General features: G+C 53.3%; 1 protein-coding gene across 9 annotated transcripts in view; it reads right to left on the bottom strand.

The window, feature by feature from the left end:
- The window catches only part of DNM2 (dynamin 2), a 93162-nt gene that overhangs the window by 21545 nt on the left and 50928 nt on the right, over positions 1-20689 (bottom strand). For 5 of the 9 annotated variants that reach the window (XM_033401093.2, XM_012535843.3, XM_033401091.2 and 2 more), the window contains exons 6-13: positions 19048-19208; positions 15495-15637; positions 10813-10948; positions 9517-9584; positions 7530-7668; positions 6298-6384; positions 3969-4039; positions 873-924 (exon numbers count right to left, since the gene is read on the bottom strand). In XM_033401093.2, the coding sequence (XP_033256984.1) occupies positions 873-924; positions 3969-4039; positions 6298-6384; positions 7530-7668; positions 9517-9584; positions 10813-10948; positions 15495-15637; positions 19048-19208 (857 nt within the window). Of the gene's footprint in view, positions 1-872; positions 925-3968; positions 4040-6297; positions 6385-7529; positions 7669-8766; positions 8906-9516; positions 9585-10812; positions 10949-15494; positions 15638-19047; positions 19209-20689 lie in introns of all 9 variants that reach the window. The other 4 variants (XM_033401094.2, XM_012535844.3, XM_004277368.4 and 1 more) reach the window with 1 other exon arrangement.

The following is a 20689-nucleotide window of genomic DNA, read 5'->3' as shown; positions in this document are numbered from 1 at the left end:
ACATGAGGGGATGGAGAAAAAGCAGGAAAGGCACAAAAATGAGGAGAGAGAAGAGCAGGGGGAGAAAACAGCAAAAGAAAAAAAAATTACATGCTATTAATTATATTCATGGTGTTAATATTTAATTCATTATCATCTCCCGAAATGAAAAAGCAACAATATATGTATTACCTATGGCAAGCGCAAAAAAAAATCATGCAGTGGTTACACCCTTCTTTTCCAGAGGGCTCTGTCATCGTGCAAGATAAAGAGCAGAGCCCCCACCCCCACCCCCGCCCGACGTGGAGAAGGCAGGGGACACCGGCAGAAATTTTTGCAAAGATGATGTGTTTTCTTAAGCAGGAAAAAAAAAAAAAGGGCACCTAATACTGGCCTATACAAAGCTGTTCTTACTTCACAAGGCCTCTGGCTGGGGCATGACATCAAGGTGGAGAACCCCCCATATAGCTCTGGGTTTCCCCAGGTATGGGGATCAAAGCACCCCCAGGCTCCCCAGACCTGCCTGTCACAACCAGCCTCCCCCCAGGCTCCGAGTCTCCAGGGCTGGGCCCAGGAACCCAATGTGGCTGCAGACACCAGAGGGACTGGGCTGCCCCCCTCCTTAGTGTCAAGCTCTAGCCGTGGCCTTGGATGTCAGACAGGGCCTTCTGCAAATCTGCCCCCTAGGCCCTGCCAGAGCTGCTGCTCAAAGACCGGTTTCCCAAAATATCAAAACTTAAGTGGATTTGAGAGGCTGGAGGGGTGGGGGTGGGGGTTTCTGGCGGGACATGCTATGAGCCAGGTGCCATCGCTGGGTTCGGTGGTCCCTTAGTGCCCTCCCACCCCCGAGGGTGGAGCTGCGGGCCACGGAGGGTGCAGGGGTGGGCGGTTACCTGGTTGGGGATGGCTCTCTTCTTGTTCAGCTGGGTGCTCCTCTGCTGGGCGCTGAAACCAAAGCACAGAGAGAGCTCATGCGGCAGGAAGCCCATGAGGGACGAGGAGCAAGAGGCCCTCGTGGCCCAGGTGAGGTTCTCTCCCGAGTGGGGGCCAAGGGCAGAGGGAGAGAGAAGCCCCCCGTGTATGAAGGGCTGCCCAAGGGAAAGAGAACGGGCTCATGGAACGAACGAGATACCAAATTAAACCCTGACTTCTCATCCCTGATCTTGGCCACTCCTGAGAGCGCCAGCTATTTCTAGGAGTCACTGGGTCCTGGCACTTCCAAGAGGGGGTATGGGAAGCTGGATTCCCAAGTGGCTGGGAGGTAGCCATGCTGGCTTCAGAGTAACCTTCAGTGTTTGGGGGCTCAAACTTGAGGCTTCTTCCCGCTTTCTCCTCCCATCCTGGCCCAGGCACGAGGCCCAGAGCAGCTCTGACCACAGGGCCATCCAGACTGGGAGATGAGGCTATGGGACAGCTGCTCGCCATGAAAACGTTACTCATCTTGGATGGCTCCTGACCCAAGTCAGAGGACAGTCAAGGTCAATGTGTTTCTGCAAGGTCCCTTATTTACCTATAGTCCCAGATCTCTTTACTTCTTCATCTATGTTGTTTCCTGGCTAGTTCACAACAGACAGACGAAGTCTCCTTTATTTTGTACGTGGGCACCTACTCAGCTCCCTTGTTTGTCCTAATATATTTTCTACTCGGACCATCATTATCACCACCGGCAACCAACACTCCTGTTACCTAGGGGTCATATTGTCTTTTCTTATCATATTGTTTTAGCTGGAACTTTTGAAACAACATGAAAAGGCAAAACATCTTGTTTAATCCCTTTACTGAATGCCTCTGGGATTTTACCTTAAAGTTCAAGCTGGTTGTTGGATAAGGGTGTGTGTGTGGGTGTGGTGTGTGTGTGTGTGTGTGTGTGTGTGTGTGTGTGTGTGTGTGGTGTGTGGTGTGTGTGTGTGTGGTGTGGTGTGTGTGTGTGTGTGGTGTGGTGTGGTGTGTGTGTGTGTGTGTGTGTGTGTGTGTGTGTGTGTGTGTGTGTGTGTGTGTGTGTGTGTGTGTGTGTGTGTGTGTGTGTGTGTGGTGTGTGGTGTGTGCTGGGGGGAAAATCCAAAGTGCTCCCCTTGGCCTGAGGCCCTCCTCACCCCTCCACCTTGCCTTGGCCTTCATGCTCCGGCTTGTCAGCCTTCCTTCCCTGTCTCCAGTGCTCTCTGACCCCGCTCCGCTCCGGCCCCACCGCCTGGCTGTCATGACTTCCTTGGGAAGGTCTCTCCAAGCCTCATCCCTCACTGCCCTCTCCCACAGCCCCTCCACCTGCCCTCCTTTCCCACTGTCATCCTCCTTATGAGAAATGGCTTAACGACAGCGTGTGGGTTCTCAGCCTCGGGGTTCTGAAAAGGCAAGGCCCAAGTCTGGCTTGTTCACCGTCCTAGGACAAAGGCAGTGCTCCGTGGCTATTCCGGGGGCCCCTGCGACATCCCACCCAGGGCCGGGGCCTGGGCCGGGTGGAGCCTGGCACCCTGGGCCCCGCCCCCAGCCAGGGCGTCCCCCGTTCACACACTAGGGAAAAGGCACACAGCAGGCAATACCCACCCGGTCACCAGCTGCTCAGTATAGTAACAGCTGGGGGAAGTGGGAAGGCCCAGGAATCCAGAGGAAAGAGTGGAGTGGTCAAAGGAAAAACAGGAGAGATTGTGAGAAGGAACTGTGGATGAAGTGTGAGAAGCAGAGACATCAAGGTGAGGAAAACAGCAGCAACGTGAAAAGGGGGACCGGCGTTTCCAGGCCCCACACACCCGGCTGCTGGGGGAGCAGGAGCAAGTGGGGCTGCGAGCCAGCCTGAGGGGCAGTGCCCGGCCAGGGCCCCTCAGCCTTCCCCACAGCGGGGACAGTCCGGCCGGGGCCCTCAGCTCACCTGGGCGGGGGCAGCAGCTTCTAATCATGCCCCCCATTCATTCGTTCACTCATTCATTCATTCCACTCACCAACCACGTGTCCAGCACAGAAGAGCTGAGTGCACTGATGAATGTCTACCCAGGGAACTACTCAGCCAGCAGAGACCCTGGACGGGAAGACCCTCATGCCCAGCCTGCTAGCCCCTTCCTCCCTGCACCCCCAAGGCCAGGCCACAAGGCCACCCTCCGGACTCCCACGGGCGGTGGACAGCCCCACCCCGGCACTGACCACACTGTGTCTTAACTGCCTGGGGGCAGCTCTGTCCCTGGCGCAGGACCTTCCTTTCAGGGTGGGGACCTGGGTCTGGGCCTGCTCACTGCTGTTCTCACAGGGCCTGGTGCAATGAAAGCACACCAGCGATACCGGCTAAACAAATACAAGGAGGCTGGCTACCAACCGCCTGTTATTCTATCAGCCTCCGGAAAGAGGACCTTCGCGAGCCATCAGAACAATCTGTGTGATACTCACCGAGGCGGGGGGCTGATGGCATCAGCGGGTGACACTGGAGGCCACCAGCATTTATATTTATATCCTGCTGAAATCAGCGCCCTGCTCTTCTGGCCCCTTATCCGGGTGCCGTGGAAGGTTCTAGTTTTAAATCTACAGCATATGCACAGAAGCCATGCAAATCCTGGCAGCACTTCCCCAAGAGCAGCCCCTGGAGCCCTGAGCCCCTGAGCTGCTCAGTGAAAGGGCCCAGTGCACGTGGGGGAGACTGGGAAAGCTGCACGTGAGTCTACGAAAGGCTCTGAGAAGCCCTGCAGGAAAGGAAGCAGTGAACGCTAGTTAGCCTTGCCCTTTCTTGAAGTCTCTGACCACTGGACCGCCCTTTCCTCCTTAAACTAACCATGGGGGTGCCCCACAGGAGGTGCATTGGGGACAAGGAGGCTGGGGGGTCGCTGCTACCCAGCAAAGCTTCCAGATGCTCTCCGATGGCCCCGTGCTTCACCTGGGGACCCATGACAGAGAGACCTTCGTGCCCCGGCCCAGCAGCGGAATCCCAACTTGACCGCCTTTCTCAAGGAGTGGCTCTGAGGGTGGACACTCATGCCACCCCACCAGCCGCTATCTTGAAAAGTACATACTTGGCAAATCCAATGAAGTCTTCGTGGTTCGTGTTGATGTAGGACTGCTCGATGTCGATCAGAAGAAGAATCTGGGGGAAAGCGGGGGTCATGGTGAGTACAGAGCCCAGCGTGGCAGGGAGGGGCCGCTGCCAGAGCACTTCCCGCACCCGCCAGCAGGGGGTGCCCCGGAACAACCACACTGTCTCCCAGTTAGGAGAAGAGTGATCACCCACCCACTCCTTCCCATATCCTGGGGTCCATCTGCAGGGGGAAGGGGGCGTGGGTGCTTCCAGACACCAAGGCCTCACAAGTGAGAAAGACTGGGCCAAAAGAGCAGAGTGAGGCAGCCCAATGTGGTAGCCACAAGTGCGGCCTCCGAGGCCTGGAGTAGGGCAGTAAGGCCTCACTGCAAAGGCTTACGTAGGTCACAATATGTCATGTTGAGAGTAGTGCCCGGCATGCTATAAGTGCCTCATTAAAACGGCAAAGGTGGAAACTATTCAATATCCTGTGATAAACCATAACAGAAAAGAATATGAAAAAGAATGTATATACATGGATAACTGAATCACTTTCCTGTACAGCAGAAATTAAACAACATTGTAAATCAACTATACTTCAGTAAAGGACTTCCCTAGTGGCGCAGTGGTTAAGAATCCACCTGCCAATGCAGGGGACACGGGTTCGATCCCTAGTCTGGGAAGATCCCACATGTTGCAGAGCAACTAAGCCCGTGCACCACAACTACTGAGCCTGCTCTAGAGCCTGCGAGCCACAACTACTGAGCCCGCGTGCCTACAGCCCATGCTCTGCAACAAGAGAAGCCACCACAATAAGAAGCCCGCGCACCACAACGAAGAGTAACGCCCGCTCGCCGCAACTAGAGAAAGCCCGCATGCAGCAACGAAGACCCAACGCAGCCAAAAATAAATAAAATTAAAAAAAAAAAACAGAAAAACTATACTTAGGTAAAATTAAAAACAAACAAAAAACTGGCAAAAGTAATTTGGCCAGGTAAGGACATTAAAATGAAACACACGGGCACAAAGGCACACACCAGCCAGCCAGGATGTCGTCTCAGATAAGACACGGGCCCTTAAACAGCCCTGTCACTTCACTGTGCCTCTGAACCCTCAAGCATAAAGCGGGCCAGGCACTCGGATCTTGGGGGGCTGTTGGAAAATGCTGGGGTGCTCCGTCCACGGGAGACACTGTCACTGGTTTAAAAGGTCTGAGTCCTGTTGCCCCAGAGCCCAGCCATGACAACAGTGGGGCAACCGGGGGCTCTGGTGTGTATGGAAGGGACAGTAGCATTCTTGCCAACCATGACAACAAAACAAATTAGAATCTCTCAAGCTTTTCACAAAACTTCCAGGTTACAGAAGCTTCGAGGGAATGGGGGACCCTGTGAAGGACAAATGAGTAAGTTTCTTCTCCGTCAATGTCAAGGGGAGAGGAGCTGTTCTAAACAAGGTGATCTCACAACCAAATACAACAGGTGGGCTTGTTTCGGTTCCAGTTTGAATAAACAGTGGCCAATCTCCTGGGATAAACCACAATGGAAAATTATATATATATATATATATATATATATATATATATAAAGCAAATCTATATGTGCATAACTGAGTCGCTTTGCTGTACTGCAGAGATTGGCACACACTGGAAATCAACTATACTTCAATTTAAAAAAAAAAAAAAGAGAGAGAGAGAGAGAACACAGTGGACCACCGTGGGGGAAATAACCCAAACCAGGTGTCGGGCCACATGAAGGCAGGATGACAGCCCTGGGCTGAGCAGGTGACAGGTGAGACTTGAACTGTGGCTGTGTGGGGCATCTCACTCTCTACCTTTGGGTATGCTTATGCAGTCTTCATAAGACAGTGTGAAAACACAGAAAGCACTCAAACATGTTCTGGTGGGTGAATGGATAAGCAGGCTGTGGTCCACGTGCACCATGAAACACTACTTGGCAGTCCTAGGAGACACACTTTGGCTACACCACAAACAACAGGGATGAGTCCTGAATGCATGGGACACAGGATCAAAAGGCTACCACAGGGCTTCCCTGGTGGCGCAGTGGTTGAGAGTCCGCCTGCCGTATGATACAGGGGACACGGGTTCGCGCCCCGGTCCGGGAAGATCCCACATGCCGCGGAGCGGCTGGGCCCGTGAGCCATGGCCGCTGAGCCTGCACGTCCGGAGCCTGTGCTCCACAACAGGAGAGGCCACAACGGTGAGAGGCCCGCGTACCGCAAAAAACAAACAAACAAACAAAACTCACACTGCACGACCAAGATCTACTGCACATAAACTGTATCTGAAGAATGAAACAAAAAGCCAGTACCTGGTCCTTGGTTCTCCCCTCCCGTTCCCGGATGTAAGTGGTGACGATTCGTTCGGTCTCCTCTCGCAACCGGGGGTAGGAGCTGAGCTGGAGGGAGAGCAGAGTGGCGGCGTCGGCTGGGTCCTCGTGGCTTGGGCAGCAAAGTGAGCCAAACGGAGAACATGGGAGGGGGGGGGGTGGCGTGGAGTGTGCCCACCGGTTCCCCACCCCGCTCCTGTCTCAGAGCTGCTCCAGCCGGGAGACAGGAAGGGGACGGTGAGGGGACGGTGGGCCGGAGAGACCGAGAGGGTGCCCGCACACAAGCAGAGGTGCTTTTCGAGAATGCGTCTCGGAGGTGGAAAGTGGCAGAAAGTGGAGAAAGCGGGTGACAGCCACCCCCCTCCCTTGAAGTGCTGGGTGAGAGCAAGGACACAGTGTAATTAAAGCCCCTGGGCCGCCAGGGCGAGGGCCTGAGCACAGCTCAGGAGTGCGCAGCAACGCCCGTTCTAGCATAGGGGCAGGGCCAGCATCTGGGCCATCGACCTCGGAGGGACTCCCTTGCGGGGGGTGGGAAACTGCTCCTAATCATCTCACCTTTGGGATCCACTCCTCTGGCACCCCCACTGCCCCAGCCTTTGCAGCAGCAACCAACCCAACGCACAGAAGCCCACCTTCCATGGTTTGGGGAAAGACCACGAGTTGGGAAAAATTGAGCCAATGGTCAAAATCACTAGAGGAAAAATTCCATTTTCTTTTTTGGCTACACCACACGGCTTGTGAGATCTTAGTTCCCCGACCAGGGGTCAAAACCTGAACTGCAGAGTCCTAACCACTGGACCGCCAAGGAACTCTGAAAAATTCTCAGATGCCTTGTGATGTAAGAACACGCAGACCAGCACACGGGCGAAGCGTTTCACCGCGTTGGTGGCAGTTTGGAAACCACCTTTCTCAAAGCGTTCCAGGGATGGGCATGGACACTCATCCCTGCTGCCTGCTTAGTAAGTGCATCTGGCGACATCAAAGGCCTTCCATCCCCGTCAGAGGCCCAAGATGCAAAGGTGGAACCCAAGTGCGACTGGCCCACCCCCTTGTGTCAGCCAAGGCAAAGTTGAGATGTCTCCAAGCGACCACTGGCCCACGGAAGGGGGTTCCTGCCGAGGCAGAGTTTCCCAGATGCTTGGGTTAAGACTCACGATGGGAAAGAGGAGATGGGGGACAGAGGCATAGGTGATAATAATGAAACCTTCTGTTACCTTCTCAGCACACTTTTTAATGACCGTGGCCAGTTCTGAGACCACGAGATCAACACACTTCAAACTCGGCTCTTTGAGTTTTACAATCTGTTTTTTCACAATGGCTTCAAAGGCCATGTCGGGGGTGAAGAGCCCCGTCCTGGGTCATGCGGAGGGCGGGATGAGGTAAAAAGACACCCAGGGGGCAGTGCAGGCCACACACGCGGGACGGGAGACAGAGAAAGAAGAAACGAGAGTCAGCTGGTTAGTGACATGCATGGAGGAGCCTGCGCCCGCATTTGCCCCGGAAGCTGCTTCGGATCAAGAGGCGACCTGGGTCCAAGGGGTGGGCTCAGTCTGGGGTTTAATTATAAAAGTGCTACGGGTGGGAGTCAGCCTACGAACAGCTAAAGGTTTGGGGAGGCCTTGCCTTTTCGTATCTGTGACAATGGGCTCTAGGACGAACATCTCCAAACCACCTGGGTTTCTTTCCCTTCCCTTTTCCAATCGAAGAAGCTTAAGAAGCAAATGTGGGCTTTTCCAGACTGAGAACAGAAGGATGAAGCAGAAACTCCTGCCTTGGAAGGCCGACCCAGAGCTCCACGGCCATGGGGGACGTGCAAGCACAAACTGGCCACTAGGAAGCGCTTCAGCACCTTGGCCAACACTTGCTGCCCCGGGAACCAGGCCGGGGGTCCGAGGGCCACTGCCTGGGGACAGCACTGCTCCTGCGGGAGCTGGTGGAGGCTGTTAGGGGCGAGCCCAGGGCCGAGCACTCCTCAGGCCGTTGGCGTTTGGGCCTTTCTCGGCGCCTTGGGGACAGAGAAGTGGCTGGCTCCGGGACAGCCTGAGGGTGCCAGGCATTTGTCAAGAAGGCATTTGTGAGGGGCAGGGAGGTTCAGGGAGCTTGGCCTCCAGCAGGTGACGCGAGGTCCCTCTCTGCTTCCCAGAAGACAGCAAAGCGACAGCCCAGCAAGACCCCCATCAGACACATGCTAAGCTTGGTATCAGGGTCCCAGGGAGCCCTGCCCACCAGTCTGGAATCTGGAGGCCTGGCACCCCCAGGCTGCACCCAGGCCAAAACGCTTCTGCCCCAGCCTCTGGGTAGAGGCCACGTTCTTGGAAACTGAGGCAATCTGGGAAGGGGAGGGAGGGGGACCAGCGGGGCAAAGGCCAAGCAGCCATCGGGAGCCTGATACCAAACTCCCACAGCCCCGTTTCCACAAGGCCAGGAGTCACCCTGCCGAGGGTCCAATACCTTACTGGTACACTGCCTAACTGTATTGATTAGCTCCTGGATAACCAGGTCGACACATTTCAGACAGGGCTCTTTCAGCTTGACGACCTGCTTTTTCACAATGGCCTCGAATGCCAAGTCCGGGGTGAACAGCCCGGTCCTAAAACCATCCGTACCCGGGGAGGGGGCAGGGAGATAAGTCAGAGAGAAACAAAGCACGGTCAGCGATTTCATAGGCACGGGCTGGGTTCCCGAGAGAGCCAAGGTTGCAGCAAGTCTGGGGGTCGGACGCCCGCGTCCGCTACCTGGAACCCCCCCAGGGCAATGTGAGGATCCCACGGCGACACAAGCGTGGAGGGCGGGAGCAAAACGGTGGGGACCCAGGAGGAGTCCGGGGCACCCATGACGGGGACAAATGCTGGGGTTCCTGCAATCGTGCCTTGGGTCTGACTTCCTCCCCACCCCCCAGGGCAAATCTGCAGTGAGCTTTCTGACTTGGCTGACCACGGTAACTGGGCCCTTTAACCCATGTTTAACCCAAGGGCAGCGGACAGCCGCAGGGCTTACGACAGATCCACACAGAACTAAGCACATCCACCCTCGAGTGCCTTTGGAGACCCAGAGGGAGAGACTGACAGCTACTGCAAACCATCCCAGAGCCCTCTCCAGGCCCCCCCAGTTGGGGCACCCCAAGGATTGTGGGGACTGACTCGCTGCAGGGTGGCACCATGGAGGTGAAGGGAACACGGCGCCTCCCCCCGTGGAACTTGCCTGACTCCGTGGATATTCTTAATGGCGTAGCTGATCTCCCGTCTTAAGTCCTTCTCGTCGAACTCCATCTGAGAAGAGACAAACCAAACACATGCAAGGAGGTGCCTGAGGCACCGCCACATCAGGTCTGTAGCGAGGGAATGTCACCTCCTGTGTACCATTTACATTCACAGGGCAGAATGTTTAATTGGTCAGAATTTTCAAGAACATTAAAACTCAGTTTCAGCAAGGATGCTCTGAAACTAACACTCTTGCTCTCTTGGAAGGAAAATCAACTCAAACTTTCTTCCGGGCTATGTGGCAGTAAAAATCAAAACATACCTATACTGTCACAAGGTCGTTTTTAAGAGCTCTAGGAATTTATCTTGAGGAATTAATCAAGGATTAGCTACATTCACAAAACCAGCCATAACTGCTGAAAAATGTGCAAAGAACCTAAATGCCGCGAAATGGGAGACTGGTTAAATGAACGATGGGACAGTCATAAAATAAGATAGTGTTCTGCCATTGACAATGCATGAAATGTATATACTAGTTTGGAAAGATGGCAAATCATTTGAAAAAAAAAAAAAGAATACAAAGGTGCATAATTAATTTTTTAAAAAATACATATGCACACACTGGTATGGATGAATATATGTATTGTGTTTGTGGACGCAGGGAGGCTTTTTGCCTGCATTTGCACAGAAATAATTCTCAAAGGACACACATCCAGGTGCTAAGAGGCGTTGTCTGTAGGTGTTAGGATTATGGGTGTTTTTTTCCTTTTAGCTGTTGCTCTTCTATTGAAAAGAACATGACTGGTTTTTACAAAGATGGCACGTGCTCACTGTAAAACAGTATAAAACTTCAAGCAATTAAAACAAAAAGAAAACCTCCAATCCCAGCACCCAGAGCTGACATTTTGTGAATATCCTTGCAGGTCTGTCTCTGCAAAAAGACACACATCTAGACATGCGTGTATGATTTCATATGAAGGATGTTGTAACTATCATCTGTATGTTCTGTTGTACATGCTGGCTCCATAATCTGCTTTCTCCCTTTCAACCACATGCTGGGGACATTTTCCCATGTGAATTTACCTATATTTTCTATGTACTTTGCAAAGAACATGTATTCAGAGGAAGAAAATGGAACTGTTCATACAGCTCTGCTGGAAATCTCTAAGCTCAGGGAAGGAGGCCCGGGCCTGGAAGTGGGAGCTCGAGACCTCGTGGCCTGGGAGGAGGCCGGGTTCAAGGTGGACTGAGCAGAAGGGTCAAGGCTGACCAGAGGGCCTGGGCCGGGCAGTGCTACCTTCACCAGCTCGAAGGGAAACCGCTCGTGGAAGATGCGATTGATCCGGGCACCCCCGGAGAGCTCTAGCGTGTCCACTTGGTCTCCAGAGCCCTCGATCCTCTTTTCGAAGTCCACCCCAAACTGCTGGACCATCCTATAGGAAACAGAAGACCCGAAGGTCAAAGCAGAGGTTTTAACACAGCTCCGGAATTACGTCCCTGGTCAAGCCGTGGCTTACTTTCCTCCGCAGTGAAAGCACCGTATCCTAACCACTAGGCCACCAGGGAACGCCCATCTTTTTATTTTTTAGCAGCAAAACCAGACAAAATCCAGGAGCAGCCAGTGGCAAGCACTTGCTACGCACCAGGCCCGCTCTATAGGCCTGCTACGACTATTCATTCATTGAGTTGGGGGCTCGGGTGGGGGCAGTTATTACTCCCATTTTGCAGATGGCAAGAGGGAGGTGCGGGGTGTGTGTCGGGGGTCACAGTTTAGCAATCTCTGCCCTGAGGTTTGGCCTGATCCAGCAGGACCATAACGTGAAAAGGGAGCCCCTGCACACAATTCAGGTGGCTTCCACTGGTTCCCGCCACCTCCCAGTCTGTTTGGGTCAGGACTCCACCACTGATGGGCTGAGAGGCCTTGGACAGGTGGCTCTGCCCTCTGAGCCTCAGTTTCTTCATCTGCAAAGTGGGTTGGTTGTAACAGCACTTCCACACAGGGTCACTGTAATAAGGATTTAAGGAGTTTCTAGATTTCATCAACTCAAAGCAGGCATTGGTGTCCAAATGCACTAATGGCCATGGACACCCCCCAAAGAGAAAAATGTTGCCAATTAATGGTAATTCATCTGAATCATCTGGTTTGAGAAGTTAAAAAAAAATTGTTTTAAGTGCACACCTAATTGATGAAATGTGGTAAATGCCACGCGTGGCCCCTTAGAACCCAGCCCAGCCCTTAAAAAAAAAGTGCCTCAGAGTATTGCTGATTAGTGCTGTGAAGAAGTGAACAGTAAAGAACCAAGATATTTATCAGTGTTTTGGTCTTCTTTAGCATTTCTAATTGTTTTCCCCAGTCCCTTGCACTGTCTGTCTGAATCATTTCCTCATTTCCATTCCCCCAATTCTGGATCTCCTCAAGTACTGTGTGGAGGTTCCCCAGAAGAGGAGCTGCTCCAATCGGGACCAGCCCCACACTGGGCTGGCAGCAGGGAGCTGGCAGTTCCCTGGCACAGAGAAGCCCGGCTCTTACGAGCAAATACAGCTGATGCCTGCAAGCTGCCAAGGCGGCCAGCCTCGGCCACCAATGGATGGGGTTCTTCCAGAACACCCAGGCGGTCACGCACAGGGCGTCCCAGATCCCCAGAAGCTCTCTGCCCACGTGAAGCAGACAGCGCCCACGCTTGACTTCCTTCCCAGAGACACAAAAAGGCCTGCGTTAATGCTGCACCTGGAATGGGGACCTTGAACGGTGGCCAAATCAGGGCCAAGGTCGTAAAAGGCTGAGCACTACAGCAAGGACAGAGTACGGAGCAGGGAGTGGTTTAGGCAGCGGGATGAAGACCACGCCAGCTGCCGCCAGACTCGGAAGGGAAAAGACGCAGCATGCATGAGCATCAGCCTCCCAGGGGCCCTGGAGCCCGAACTGCACTCAGAGAGCATACTTACCAACTGTCATGAGTTAAATTGTGTCCCCCCAAAATTCATGTTGATGTCCTGACCTCCAGGACCTCAGAATGTGATCTTATTTGGAAACAAGGGTCTTTGCAGATGTCATTAGTTAAGATGGGGTCATACTGGAGAAGGGTGGGCCCCTAAGCCGCTGTGACTGGTGTCCTTAGAAAAAGGGGAAATTTGGACACACAACACAGGGAGAACGGCATGTGAAGATAAGACAGAGATTGGGAACCCCGAAGTTGCCAGCAAGCCACTCGAAGTCCACAGAAGAAAGCAACCCTGCCGACACCCTGATTTTGGACACTCAGTGTACATAACTATGAGACGATAAATTTCTTTTTCTTTTTCTTTTCTTTTTTTTTTGGACACACTGCAGGGCTTGTGGGATCTTACTTCTCTGACCAGGGATTGAACCCAAGCCCTCGGCAGTGAGAGCACAAAGTCCTAACCACTGGACCGCCAGGGAATTCCCAATAAACTTCTATTTTAGTTTAAGCCACCCAGTTCGTGGTACTTTGCTGCAGCCACAGCAAATAAATACACCAAGGTACAGGGCAGGTAAGATATCTAAAACTGACCAGCGGTCCCTAGAGATGAATGGTCCTGAGTTTAGAGCCACAACTGCACGTCTAGGGAACGTGCATTCCTGATCCTAGTTCTAGAAGGAGAGAGATCCAGGCGCAAAACACAAAAGCTGAGGGACAAGGGCTGGTTTGAAAGATGTCCCCGATCACCTCTGCTTGGGGAAAAAAACCTGCCAGGGTTTTAAGTGATCTGTGTTCTATGCACAGGATGGAGCTGAGGTGAAGGTCACTGTATAACTTGGTTCCCCGACATGGAGCAAGGACCAAGCTGTGCCTGGGAGGAAAAAGCTCGACCCAGAACAATCGATCATGGTAACGAGGATGATTAAAGTAGACAGTTAGCTTTCCTATCACTGGCTCCAAGTGAGCCACATACCATATATACCTGTGTGGGACCTGAGGGGGTGCCCAGAACGAGGCCGGGAGGGCCAGCGGGCATGGGGCCCCCTGGAGGCCACGGAAGCGCTACTGATTCAAATTCAAGTTCTCCTCAAGCTAGTGATCCCTCTTTTAGGAGCCTGCCCTGCGGGAATCCTCGCTTGTGAGCTCAACAATGAATTCGAGAAGCATCTATCGAAGAAGCAAAACAATACCCGAACGTCCCCTATGGGCATGGGGTCACGGGAAGAGCGTATGGGATACTCCAGGCGGCCGTGGGAAATGGAAGGCTCTCGATGCCACTTCCATCAGCTGCGAGAGAGCAGAACTGGGGGCTAGTCTGATGCCACTGTTCTCATTCTCTGGTAAGACAAGAGCCTGGAGACAGGAACCGTGGTGCAGAGGAGGGAGGGGAAGTTTTCACCCTCTGTACACGTGAAGGCAGTCATTTTCATAATAAAGGCCGAGGAGGAGGTCACACAACAAGCCATTCGAAGGGACGCCCGCCAGCAGGGAAGGAAGAAGCAAGGGCCTCTGCTGAATGCTGGTCTGTGTGGCCCATAGCCTGCAGGAGGGTCTGGGACTGCAGATAAGACGCTAAAGAAGCCCTCGCTGAGGGGCCGCAGGTGATAGCGGTGCACCTCCGCTGTGATGTCAAAACCACCCAGGCCGGGCCTCAGGGCACTGGTGAAAGATGACACGAACCTTGGGGGATGGGTGCTGTCGTGGAGGGTGTCCCCTGGCCCGCCCCGCCAAGGGCCCCAAAAGCGTCTTCACAAGATTCCCCAATGGCCACGTGACGTTGAGAGTCGCTGCGGGCTGCGGTCGTCATTTTAGGGGCGAAGAAAATGAGGCTCAGAGGGGTATGGCCACCTGCCTGTGGTTGCCCATCAGGCCCAGGTTTAGCCCCAGGCCGTGGCCTCTGCAGCACGCGCTACACCAGATCTCCTAAAGCCTGCAAGGGGCCAGCGCTGGCGCTGCAGAAAGCTTTTCGGAATGGGCTGAGGCCGTCTGAGGTTAAAAGCATTCTCACCCCCGATCCAACCAGTGTGCAGTGCCACTTGGCAGAGAGGGTAGGGGGACGTCAGGGCTATAACGGCCACACAGGACAGTGTCCCTCTGGGAGGGGTCTTGTACGCGGCACCATCTGCCATCTGATGTGCCAAGGAGCTTCTGGATCCCATTCTAGCCAAGCCAGCTAAGGGTCCCCGGCAGGGCAGACACCTGGAGTGCGGAGGCAGGAGAAGACCCGGGTGAGAAGCTGAGATCACGGGGCACACCCACTCCTCCGACTCACAGCTGGGTGGCTGCCGGGAGCACCTTCTTAGAGTCAGGGTGAGGATTCCAAGAAAGCAAGCAGAAGTAGCTGACACATGGCTCGGCTCCCTCCCCCCATGTCTGTCCTCCCTGCAGCCGCCAGAGGGCGCCCGTGAATACCTGAGTCAGGCCACGTCCTGCCAATGCTCAGAACCCTCCATGGCTCCCACCTCAGATCAAAAACCAAAGCCCTCCCCATGGTCTACAAGGCCCTGTAGGCTCTACCCTGTTCCCTCCCCGCCCTCCCTTCCTCCCACTCTCCCCTCGCTCACTCTGCTCCAGCCATATGGGCCTTCTCCGACATGCTGGATGAAATCCTGCCTCAGGGCCTTTGCACTGGCCAGTCCCCCAACCCCAGGACTCTGCGTGGCCCCCTTCCTCACCTCTTCAGGTCTCTTCCCGACTCTCACTGTCTCAGGGGGGCCTTCACTGGCCACTTTATTTTAAATGGCACCCCTATAACTACCCTGGCACTCTCTACCCCTTCCCTACTTCGATACTTGGCCATTTCACAGAGTACACATGTTCTCATCTACTTATCTTGCCTCATCCTTTCCCCCCTCTCCGTTCTGAGCATATGGTGTGTCTGCCCAGCACACTGGGGAGACCCCAGTGCTCAAGACAGGGCCTAGCACACAGGGGGCTCTGGCCAAGTGTTTGTTGAACGAACAGACGGACGGATGAGTGGGGGAGCCTGAGGCCAGGTGGAGGCCCCGGAGCGCCAGGCGGGGGGAGGGGCACATACTGCAGCAGGGCTTTGGTCTTGCGCGTGGGGTCGTCGGGCCGGAAGTTCTTGTACTCCTCCACCTCCTTCTCCAGGGACAGCAGCTGGCTCTGCAGCTTGCTACGCAGGGCCGGCAGTGACTCCCGGATGTGGTTGGTCAGTTGCTGCAGGAGAGAGGCTAGAGGTCAGAGGTCAGCACAAGCAGGATGCTGAGAAGGGGCGGGCCCGCTCCACCCCCAGCCTCGAGGGTCCAACAGAAACATCCAGCTGGAGTCACACTGGCGTGAGGGGCAGGGAGAGGTGGCACAGCTCCATCCACAGTGCGAGATGCTGCAAAAAGCCCACGGGGCCTTGGGAGGGCAGATCAACCAGGCTGTCACACCAAAGAGTACACGCAACTGTTCGCAAGGACCAGGCAGCAGGACCCAAGTGCTGACTGGGAACAGCCTCCCACAAGTGCCGCTCGGTGGGGGGGAAAAAAAAAAGCCTAGAAGCCAACGCAGGACCCAGGTACAGAAGGACCGTCAGACGGGCGATGGTGCATCCACACTGCAGAATGCTGGGGGAACGTACAGATACGGGGACGGGCCCTACAAACTACAACAGAAACAGTTTGCCAAAAAAGGCACGGAAGACACCTATGATGTGCTCCCCTCTGTAAAGACGGGGAGAAAGTAAGAACACATTTTCATTTGCACGAACAGAGTGAAGGATGGTTCACAAGAGAAGGGCAGAATGGACCAGGTGGGTGGAAGGACCCTTCCCTGCAGCCCCCTTTTCCTCTATTGTTCTGCCTTTTGTTTTTGTTTTGTTTTGTTTTGTTTTTTGCGGTACGCGGACCTCTCACTGTTGTGGCCTCTCCCGTTGCGGAGCACGGGCTCCGGACACACAGGCTCAGCGGCCATGGCTCACGGGCCCAGCCGCTCCGCAGCATGTGGGATCCTCCCGGACCGGGGCACGAACCCGTGTCCCCTGCATCGGCAGGCGGACTCTCAACCACTGCGCCACCAGGGAAGCCCTATTGTTCTGCCTTTGAACCACGGGGATTTGTTCCTTATTCACAAATTTTAAAAGGGGGCAGCAGTGCAGAAAAAGTTAGGCAATGAGCCTCAAGATGGGTCGTTCAACAAAAAGCTAGTTACAGAGCAGTGGGTAAATATCTTAACTGTTCAGGTGGTGAAAAGGAAGGCGGAAAAGGAAAAGAAGGAAAAGAGAAGCAGGAGGAAAAGGAAGGCTGGCGGTACAGACACATCAGTGTCTAGCGTCTCGAGAAGGAAGCCGAGGAAGTGGTGACACTGGCCGCCTCAGGGGAAGAGAGCCATCGCGGGATGGGAGGAAATGGGACATTCACTATATTTGCACTGTCTGACTTTTTTAAAAACTATGATAAAAGAGAAAGAGAGAAGGGAAGAAAAGAATAATAGCCATAACATCAGCTAAAACCCACAAAGTGCAAAGCAGTGTTTTGTGGCCACCTGTCCTACAAGACAAAAGAAATGACAAACTCTCCATCAAGCTAGAGAAAAACACATGAAGGAGCCTCACACTCCGCGGAATGAATCTGATGGTCACCCCAAAGCCCTATGTGAGCTGGGGCCCCTCCCTGTGGAAGCTGCAGGTCCCTAAGGGTGGCAGTCCACTCCGGCCCCCAACAGCATCCTGGGGCGTTACAGTGGCCCCATTTAGCTCGTGAGGCAAAGGAGGGGTGGGGGGACCAGGATGTGGAGCTGGGCTGCTCACCTGCGGCTCTCAGAGGGGGCCCCAGGCACTTGCAGGGAGTTTTACTTCCCTTCCTCTCCCTCCACCCCCTGCCCAGGCAGACCGCTGCTTCCTTTCCTGGAGGGCCCCTCCCACCAGACACTTACTTCCCTCTTTGTTCTGCTGAGCTGCCTGCTCTGCCTTCCTGCTCTGCGCCAGCTCTCTTCCCGGCCCCATCACTGCCTAACACTCGACTGTGCCTCTACCTGGTACCCCCACCTGGTGCCCCCAATTAGAAACATCCCTTCCCTAAGGACAGGGCCCAGCTCCCACGTTGCCACTGTGTCCCACTGCAGTCATGAAGGACTCAGGCTGTCGGGCCCTGCCCCATCCGAGATGCTACCATATAGCACTGAGGGGGAATTCCTCGTAACCCCGGGGCCACTAAGGACCGCACTGCCTGCTAAGATATAGCTACATAATCCCACATTAGGGATTTTACTCTCGTAGAAAGTGGCACACATGCAAAACGATGTTACTAAACAGCAGCCTTTTACTGACTAGGAACATTAGAAACCAGCCTTCCAAAAAGAGCCTGCTTAAACAGACTAAGACCCATGTGTTCAGGGACTACTACAAGGCCACGAAAAAGAGTGAGGAAGCTTTTTCTGTAGGGACCAAGTTCCAGGAGATACTGATGAGCAAAAAAAAAAAAAAAAAAAAAAACACCAAGGGGCGGTTATCCATGACTATGCAAGAAAGAGAGAAATGTGATTCTCAAAAGTCCTTTTTGCTTTTATGAACAGAAAGAAACTCAGGTGGTGTTAACAGTGGTGCCCTAGGGGTGGGAAGCAGGGGCAGATGGGGGTGCTTCACTATATACTTTTTTTTTTTTTTTGCGGTATGCGGGCCTCTCACTGTTGTGGCCTCTCCCGTTGCGGAGCACAGGCTCCGGACGCGCAGGCTCAGCGGCCATGGCTCACGGGCCCAGCCGCTCCGCGGCATGTGGGATCCTCCCGGACCGGGGCACGAACCCGTGTCCCCTGCATCGGCAGGCGGACTCTCAACCACTGCGCCACCAGGGAAGCCCCCCCACTATATACTTATAAACACTGGGTTTTTTTATGAGCCCTGTGAATATACTACCTGTGGGAAAAAATAACACTAGAAAAGCAGTGAGATACCAGAGTTGCTGGCATTTGCTCTGTGCTGCATTTCATGGAGCAGACGCCAGCCCTGGGGGCAGGGATGCGGATGATTCCCGCCTGATGGACGGGGAGGCTCGGAGAGGCGGGGCTGGGCTTTGCACCAAGGAAGGCCAGACTCCGAAGTCCTCCCACTTGGCTACTGTCGAGCGCTGCTATCCACCCGGTGTTGGTTCAGGCGAGGCATTCGTAACCCAGGTCATCAGTGTCAGGAACTGTATGCAAACTTCTGGGTACGTGACTAAGTAATTACGGTGGTAATTAAAATAATGGTAATAAACAACAGGGTCCTACTGTATAGCCCAGGGAACTGTAGTCAATATCCTGTGACAGACCATAATGGAAAAGAATATGAAAAAGAATATATATATGTATAACTGAACCACTTTGCTGTACAGCAGAAATTAACCCAACATTGTAAAGCGACTATATACCTCAATAAAATTTTTTTAAAAAATAAAAATAAAATAATGGTAACAATAGTAGTGATGGTAATAAGAGTACCAGTACAGACTTACTGAACACCCACTCTTCTCCAGGCCCTGAGTCAAATGTTCACTGAACCCATTTTGCTAAAACAAGTGCTGCTCTAGACCAAGGCCAATGGCGCTGTGCATGGCAGCTGTTGTGCAGTGCGCAGCCTGAGCAACTGCACAAAACACTTGCCGTACCTGATTCAGAGTCTTCTGCAGGTGTGGGGTGCCCATGCGGTCTGCCATGTGCCGGTAGGCCGGGTGGGAGAGGAAGAACTTCCTCTCCGCCGCCAGCGCTGCGCGGATGTCCTTCTTGCCCTCAATGTCCTTCTGGCTGCGGTTCACCACGCCAATGTAGCCTGTGGGGAGAGAGGGTCAGGTCAGGGCAGTGCCAGGCAAGCCAAGGAGCCCAGATGTCCCCTTTTTTCCACGGGACCGGGCAGTGTGCGGGTGTAGACATGGATCTTGCCCTATAAGTCACTCACAGAGGAGGTGACAAGCCATACGCATTACTCAGAAGCAACACGGGGAATGCAAACACTGAGTACAGTCCTGAAAAGCAACGCCAAGTGTTTGGAGGAAGAAGTTATATTCAGCATGGTGTGAGAGGCTGGACAGAGAAAAGCTCTGGAGAAGATGAATTCCACAATCCGAGCTTTAGAAACGGAAAAAAAAACCTTCAAAATTAAGGGCAATGGGGGACAGCTAATCTTGCTGGATATTAATACCTATTCTACACTGTGCCACAGTGAAAAACAGGAACCAACCTAAGCGTCCAACAAATGGGGTCTGAGTAATGGTCCATGTACCCCCATAGGAGGGACCCCACGGGAGCTTTTACAGTCATCTTGAAGAGTATTCGCCTTCAAGGGAATGTTCACAGGGACACATTCTGCTATTTTGCTAAGTGAAACGGAAAAGCAGGTCACCAGGCGGTGTGGCGCTGGAGAGCTGGCGTTCCAAACCAGCTCCGCCACCTGCCAGCTTTGCGAGCTGGGGCAAGGGATTTAGCCTCTCGGTGCCTCCGTTTCTTCATCCATAAAATGGGGATGAGCACAGAGCCACTGCATTGGATTGTTACGGGGATTAAATGGGTTCTTCCACACCAACAGTGCAGAACCGTGCCTGATATGTAACAGGTACTTAATACATGTTTGCTATTCTCATTTTACTGAAAATAAAAATACTTGGGCTACTCTTGTCAGAATATCTGAAACTAAACTTAAACACGAGCCTCATCAGCCTCTGTCTAGATCAAATGACTGGTTTATAGGGAACTCCAATGGCCAGATCCCAAGTGAAGCAGTACAGATAAAGGGGCCGGAGGAGGAGCTGTTTGAACAGAATCGTAGGTATTTATGTGTCAAATGATAGGATGCCTAGGATTTGCTTCGTGATCCCCCAAGGGAGGAAAGAACAACAGGAGAGGATATTGGGGACATTGAAGGTTAGCTGTATGTGATTAGCAGCGAGGCTGGGCCAGTGGTTCTCCTTGCACTTTTCTCTCCACTCGAGAGAATGTTTGAAAGCAAGTATTGAACATTAAGAAAAGTTACAAACCCTCGGGAACTCCTGGGAAGGAGAACCACAGAGTATTAAATAGGGGGACAAGCTGCGCTGTGGATGATTTGTTTCCTTCTTCTGGACACTTGTTTTCTGTTGCCAAAGTGAGTAGGCATTCACTGTGTAACTGAAAAATGCACGCAAATCAGAAGAAAAAGCTACCTGTGTTCACTCGGGCAGAAAAAAAGAAGAAAGGCTCTACAATGGAACAGAAAAGCAGTTACTTCTGGGCAGTGGGGAAATGGGATGGTGAATGTATCTGTGAGCATTTGCTGGG

The sequence above is a fragment of the Orcinus orca genome, chromosome 3 (assembly GCF_937001465.1).
Source record: "Orcinus orca chromosome 3, mOrcOrc1.1, whole genome shotgun sequence".
Taxonomy (NCBI): Eukaryota; Metazoa; Chordata; class Mammalia; order Artiodactyla; family Delphinidae; genus Orcinus; species Orcinus orca.
Note: the sequence above shows the minus strand (reverse complement) of the source record. Positions and strands in the feature narration are given on the sequence as shown.